A 7219-nucleotide genomic window follows, 5' to 3' on the forward strand; every position below is an offset into this window, starting at 1 on the left:
TATACTAATAGTAAAATGTAAATACATGAACCTAACGGGAAAGACATAACAAACTTAATTGGGCGCACGTAAAGGACGTAACCGGACGAACGTAACTGGACGGATGCAAACGAACACATTACCAAACTTTCACGAACACGACCTCCGTTCATGTTTATTCGTTAAGCTTACCGATCAAAAATTTTTTGTTCATATTTATTTATTTATTAAACATACGAACATAAACAAATTATTTTCCCCCGAACGATTCACGGAAAGCTCGGTTCCTTTACATCCACATAAAAAAAATATGTTAGTGAAAAACGTTTACAAATCAGGCCAAGAAAAGCCCAGTCAAATAATAGCTTGTATACGAAACCCTAAAGTTCAAATATTCCAAAACCCTATTCCTTTATTTGCAGGTTCGGACTCCAAATTTCTACCAATGGTCAGTCTCTGAACTCAGTTCACTCATATTCATTCTGTACATGCTTTAATTTATCAAATCTACTTGCCATTTGAGAAATTCTTGTTGATTTTCAAAAGCTAATTATTTACGTTTGATTCTTTAATTAATTGAAGGCTCCGAAGAAAGGTGTGAAGGCGGTTGCAACGAAGAAGAAAACGGTACGTCTTTAGGGTTTTAAACCGAACACCGTAATTGAAATGTATGTTAGGCACCAGATCGATTTTGTCGGCTTGGTACGGTCTATACTGAAACATGATAAAATGAATACTGGTTTCATTGAAATACTAAAAGTGGGATACCGTGACTAATCGAATAAACTGAAAACGGGTTAAAGTATAGACCAAATTCCTTGAAATGTTGGTACGGTCGGTACCTTATCAATTGCGATACGGGTAGCATTGAAAATACTGAAACTGAAAACATGAAAAAACGAATTCTTGTATCATTGAATGTACGGAAGTTACCGCAACCAAATGGTACAGGAACGGAAAACATGAAAAACTAACCTTGGTAGTTGGTACTGTACGGTGCTCGTACTCAACAAAGAACGCTCATTTTTACAGTTAATTAACTCATTGGTGAACTGGTGTCTGAAGTGATGGCAGTTTGATTGAATTGTTGAATGATTGTTGGTATGTTATCAGGAGAAGGTGGTGAATCCGTTGTTCGAGAAACGGCCGAAGCAATTTGGGATTGGTGGAACTTTGCCGCCTAAAAAGGACGTGCACAGATTTGTACGATGGCCTCAAGTTGTTCGAATTCAAAGGAAGAGAAGGATCCTCAAGCAGCGTTTGAAGGTTCCACCTGCTTTGAATCAGTTCACTAAAACCCTTGACAAGAATCTTGGTATTATTCAGTTTCATTCTTCTTTCTTCATGAGTTGTGTTACTATGCATAGATTTGTAGATTCAATTTTTTACTCTCGTTTATGTGATATGAGCATAGCAAGTATTGATTACACTTATTATACAAGATGAAAACATTGTTTTTTATGTTTATAATTTTTGTTATTGATGTAATATGCAGCAACTACTTTGTTCAAGATGCTACTAAAATATAGACCCGAGGATAAAGCAGCAAAAAAGGAACGGCTTTTGAAACGGGCTCAGGCTGAGTCAGACGGGAAGACAGTTGAAGCAAAGAAACCGATTGTTGTGAAGTATGGTTTGAACCATATCACATACCTTATTGAGCAGGTTAGTGTTCAATCATTGTCAGATGAAATATCTAAGTTAAATAACTGTAAAAGAACACGAATGAAGCAAGTTTGTGTTTGTTCTTTTAATTTTAATTGAACACGAACATTTAAATTGACAGGGATTTTTTATTCGTGTTCGTTAGGAAAATGTGTAGAAAGTTGTTCTGACTTCTGGTTATTTTTTTAATTCTATCTTTGTTTTTGTGTTTTATTTCAGAATAAGGCACAGTTGGTGATCATTGCTCATGATGTCGATCCAATTGAATTAGTTGTCTGGCTTCCCACTCTTTGCAGGAAGATGGAAATCCCATATTGTATTGTGAAAGGGAAATCTCGATTAGGAGCCGTAAGTTATTTCCAAATAGTAGTTAATATAGTTTCTGTTTTTATTATTTTAGTTGGAACTAACAAGAATTTTCATTTATGTTATAGATTGTTCATCAGAAAACTGCTGCAGCATTGTGTTTGACCACAGTCAAGAACGAGGATAAAATGGAATTTAGCCGAATTCTTGAAGCCATCAAGGTACACTTTTCATTTATATAATATTTTTGAACTGAAACAGAAAATGAATTTTTCTCATCTGATGCTGCAGGCAAACTTTAATGATAAGTATGACGAGTATAGGAAGAAATGGGGTGGTGGGATTATGGGGTCAAAATCTCAAGCAAAGACCAAGGCGAAAGAGAGAGTTTTGGCCAAGGAGGCTGCTCAAAGGATGAATTAGAGACCATTTTGTCATGTGTTCATGTTTTGTGTTTTGAAACTTTTTGTTGTTTCTAAGAATCTTGTTATTCCATTTTTGGACTTTGGGGAGGTCAAATAGTTTATCCATCTGTTTCATGACGGTTGAATCATCTGGTTTAAAAGGCATAGATCATGTTGCGTTTACGTTTGTTTCATCAAAAGATCAATTCTGTTTTATCAAACATTGTGTGAATTAGATCATGTTAAATGAGCTACATTATTTAAGCAACCTTATATCATTATTTTGGCTTGTTTTTTAGACAGAAAGGAGAGAAAGAGGATGATGAGGTTGAAGAACATCGTCAATGTCTCTCTATAAAACATGGTTTGTAACCTCATCTAAACTTAATACTTTTTCACTAACGTTATTATATGATTACTTGTTTATTAGTTATTGATTCTCAACATAATCGATGGTCATGAAGCAACATATTTATGTATGAGTTTTGGGTATGTGAGTTATTTCTTGTTTACATCAGGGGTGAAGCTTCTTGGGGGAGCTGTTAGCAACGACACCGGGTTTATTAGAGAGTTGGCAAAGAAGAGAGTTGCTAATGCTGCTGATTTGAAACGCCTTCTCCTAACACTTGGTAACCCACATAGTAAACTACTTTTGTTTCAATCTTGTATGGGTATTGCCAAACTTTTCTTTGGCTTGAGGACATGTCAATCTATACACATGATGGAGGCAACATTGTTCTTTGACAAAGGATTGCGCGAGGCGATTGAGAACATTTTAATTTGAGGAGGTCCTTTCTTTGGAGACTTCCAGTGGTGGCTTGCCTCCTTTCCCATTAAGAATGGGAGTTTGGGGTTGTATTCGGCAGTAGAGGCTTCCTTCTATGCTTTTGTGGCCTTGAGGGCCCAATTGTGGGTGTTTCAGGACACATTCTATGAGATCGTGGTATATGTGATATGGATTTTGATTATTCTTGTGCTCTGGCTTGTCTTCGGGATATGATTCCAAACTTTGATTTTAGCGTTTTTACTAACAAGGAAACCGCCGCCCTAAAGCCCAACACGCATTGGTGAGTGATCTTTTTAGTAAAACTGTTAACGACTTGGAAACACACTTTGACATGACATGTAGACAAAAAGCTATTTTTTAGTGTCTACAAACAAAACATGCTCAAAATTTTCTTCTTTCTATCCCTATAGATGGGTTAGGCCAACATATGTCCCATGTAGATTTTCATATTATCTTTACGTATCGCCTCATTATTCCTCTATATATTCCAGGTTGATAAAATATGTCTTGTTTGTCGCAAGGCATGTTTGGACTCATATGGGAGCACACAGTACATTGTAGAGAGCTCCCGGGTTCAAGTATCGACACGATCTGGTTAGGGATGTGCTCTTTGACATTTTTCAGGTGTGATTTCTGTTAAAAAAGAGGTACCTGTGAATTTCTTGACTGACCCGCTAGGTGGACGTTTAACTCATTGCCCGCTGACATTTTGGTCTTTAGATGGAGTGGGGGGACGTGCGTTTGTGGATAGAACATGGGTGTCCCCGTTGGTGGTTTCATGGTCGGGTAGACTGCTCTAAAAGCTGCTTCATGCAAGGTGACTAAACATGAAATGACTTGTCTTGACAACCAATATGTATTTATACCTTTTGCTTTTGACACTTTTGGTTTCCTTGCACCTGAAGCCGTGTAGCTACTTAGCCGAGTCTAGCGGGTCATGAATAGCCGAGTCCAGCGACATAGCTTGTTGCCCGTTTGTCTTGTGTCTATACACATTATATATTTTTATGAAATAAAAGTTATTTAAAATAACCGGAAAACAGTTATGACTAATTCATATTGGTATGTGTTTTCTGTCTCACTCAATTTAAAGAAAAATGTAAATTTTATAAAGAGTTACGTAGGACTAAGTAGAATAGCTAACGAAAGTTGCATGCTTAGAGAGAAACAAAATTCGGCTAAATTTAGTGTAACACTTGGAAAACTTGGTTACTATTAGTATTATTGTAATCTAAATCAACTAATAAGTTTTTCATTACGGGTTAAAATGTTGGTTAACATGGGACGTTATGAAAAGCAAAATCAAGAACAAGCAAAAAGACGAAAACCTGGTTAATTAACATAATGCCTCACTTATTACTAATCAAAGGAAATAATGCATAACATAACACTAATATAGGACATTTTGTTTTCAAAAACATAAAAATCAAAGTTGTGGATAAATATCCAGTTACTTACTAAGTTCAAAGGGAAAGAAACATGGATATCTTACTTAGCACATCTTATTGTTTACACATGTAGAGTCTTGCATCATATAGTCGTGGAGAGGGTATAGCTATTAATGGGTTTTTTTCTTCGTCACAAATCCAAACTTATCAAAAGCTCGAAGTCTTCATCCTTAGGCAAGTTCCACTCAAAAGGAGTGCAAAAGAGATGCTGATATATAAAGCAGCATCTTCTCCCCCATGAGGACTCCCGAGCACATTCTTCTCCCGGAACCAAATGGGGTACACTTGAAATTATTTCCTTTGTAATCCCATATGTTGTTTAAGTACCTGTTGGGCCTAAACTTCAATGGATTGGTCCAATTCTTTGGGTCTCCTTGGATCACCCAAACGTTCATGGTGCCCTTTGGGATTGTGTAATCACCGACTATACAAGATTCATTTGGGCATCCTGTTCACGAGCCACAACCTTTGCTAAATCCATGGAGTTAACCACAACTTGAAGCTTATAACTTCCCAACTGTTGGAACTAAAATGTTTAGCAGTTCGTGCCACCATGTCTTGTTGGTTGTGGACTTCCCACCACCATGACCAATAGGTGCTGATTGTGTTGTTGGGCCTAGTTTATGTGGTTTGTAGTTTGTTTATTTGTATTGGGCTTGGGTACGAGTTGCTATGTAAACCGAGAACACCTTAGTGTTCTTGGTGGGCTTTTGTTTGTTTGGGCCAGGGTGTTGGCTACCTTATATATAGTTGACATCATGTACAGGGTTAAGGTTGTTGATTCATAGTATTGTCATCGTGTATTTGTAAGTGCTTAAGCACCCGTCGTATTCTTAATATACGTGTGTTTTGAAGCTAACTTGTGTTAGTTCCTTGTGCTTATTTGTGTTCTTGATTCACCGAGTGTTGGTATTCCGCACTAATACTCGTTCTATTGATATCATAATTGTAGTGATCCAGATTCGGGACTTACAATTGGTATCAGAGCCTTAGACCTTATTCAGGCTCGTTATTGTGATATCAAAGATTCAAGAATAGCATCCTTTGGTGGTGTTTCCGGCGAGGTATTGATCGGAGAGGAAAGATAGCTACTGGTTTTGGTCAAGATTCACTTTATTTGGAAATACTTTGAATCCCATAAAACAAGGGATTAGATTGTTACCAAAATTCACTTGGTCAAACCTGTTTCTGGGTGTTCTCGGCAAATCTTCAGGGTTTTCTGTCCAAAGCATTGTTCTCGGCCAAACATTGTTCTCGGTCTTCTTGTTATCGGCCAAGTCTTGTTCTCGGCCATTTGGAGTTCTCGGTCAAAACTTGGTCAACACTTGGAGTTCTCGGTCAAACCTTGGTCAAAACTTGAGTTCTCGGTCAACGTTTGCTAAATTTGGTGGTTCTCGGTCAACCACTGTGGATTTGTTCTCAGCCCAGTTAATTGTTTGGGCCTGTTTTACTTGGACTTGGACCTTTAAATTTGGACCTAATTGATAACTGGACTTAAAAACTATTTTTTTAATTAAAATGGCCCAATTAACGAATGGTAGTAACTCTGTCAACTCATCCCTTCATCAAGAACTTGATTCCATCATGGGGACGACTACTCGTATACCCCGTCTCTTGTCTCATGAAGGGTTTAGTGAATGGAAATTTCGTTTTGAACGCTACGCCAAGATGAAAGATTCCAAGATTTGGAAAAGTATTGTGAGGGGACCTCAAAGGATCACTTATCAAAAGGATGGCTCTGACGAAGTTCTTGTTAAACCTGTTGCACAATATGATGATGATTTTGCTAAAGTTGAGGAAGATGAAAAGGCTCTATCCACTCTAACCATGGCACTCTCACCTGAGATTGCCCTTCAGTTTAGAGAACTTCAATCTGCTAAGGAGTCGTGGGAGGCATTGGTAGAAGTTTATGAAGGAAATGAAGACATGAAGAGAAGTCGCCAAGATCTGCTGCAACAAAAATTCAATATGTTCAATCATGTCTTGGGAGAAACGTTGGAATCCCAACTTCAACGATTTATATCTCTTGTGATTGAAATGAGATCAGAAGGAATCTATCTTCAAATCTCAGAAATTAACAACAAGCTGGTAAACTCATTGCCAAAAAGTTGGGACATGAATGTTGCGGTTATTAAAAAGACTAAGGACCTCAACAGGATGGGTATGAGTGAGATGATAGCTACAATTAAAGCATGTGATATGGATGATAAGCAACGTGCAATAAACCATGCAAGTTCTTATAGTGCGGCCGGATACAATGTTGCCTCCAACAGTGCTCTTATGTCTCAAGACAGTTTTTCATTGTTCAAAGCCAACCAACAGCCACCTCAGAGTAACTTTCAGATGTTTTCATCCACTCGAGGTCAATCATCGTCATCATCCAACCCACCCCAACCAGTTTTCTTCACTAAGTCTGGTCAGTCTTCTAATGATACTGGAAAACCTGCTCACACGACCAGTCAGAACTTAAATCAGATTCCCACTATATCGAAAAAGACTCAAGAGAATATTGCTCTAATGGCGGGATTCATGAACTGCTATAATGCATTCTTGGCTGGAGACTTGGTTCAACCAGTGGTTACGGATGAATTAGATCAGATTCACCCCGATGATGTTGAAGAGATGGACAT

At 37.8% G+C, this 7219-nt stretch overlaps 1 protein-coding gene across 1 annotated transcript; it reads left to right on the forward strand.

The window, feature by feature from the left end:
* Positions 1–374: 374 nt before the first annotated feature.
* Positions 375–2492, forward strand: LOC143547578 (large ribosomal subunit protein eL8y-like). The gene is made up of 7 exons (XM_077038972.1): positions 375–427; positions 562–606; positions 1093–1294; positions 1475–1644; positions 1864–1992; positions 2079–2171; positions 2242–2492. The coding sequence occupies exons 1-7, from the start codon at positions 425–427 to the stop codon at positions 2371–2373; spliced, it is 774 nt and encodes a 257-aa protein (XP_076895087.1). The 5' UTR covers positions 375–424; the 3' UTR covers positions 2374–2492.
* The last annotated feature ends 4727 nt before the right edge of the window (positions 2493–7219 follow it).

This window comes from Bidens hawaiensis, unplaced genomic scaffold (assembly GCF_021521415.1).
Source record: "Bidens hawaiensis isolate Kalapana, Puna unplaced genomic scaffold, B.hawaiensis_p1.1 tig00014741_1, whole genome shotgun sequence".
Taxonomy (NCBI): Eukaryota; Viridiplantae; Streptophyta; class Magnoliopsida; order Asterales; family Asteraceae; genus Bidens; species Bidens hawaiensis.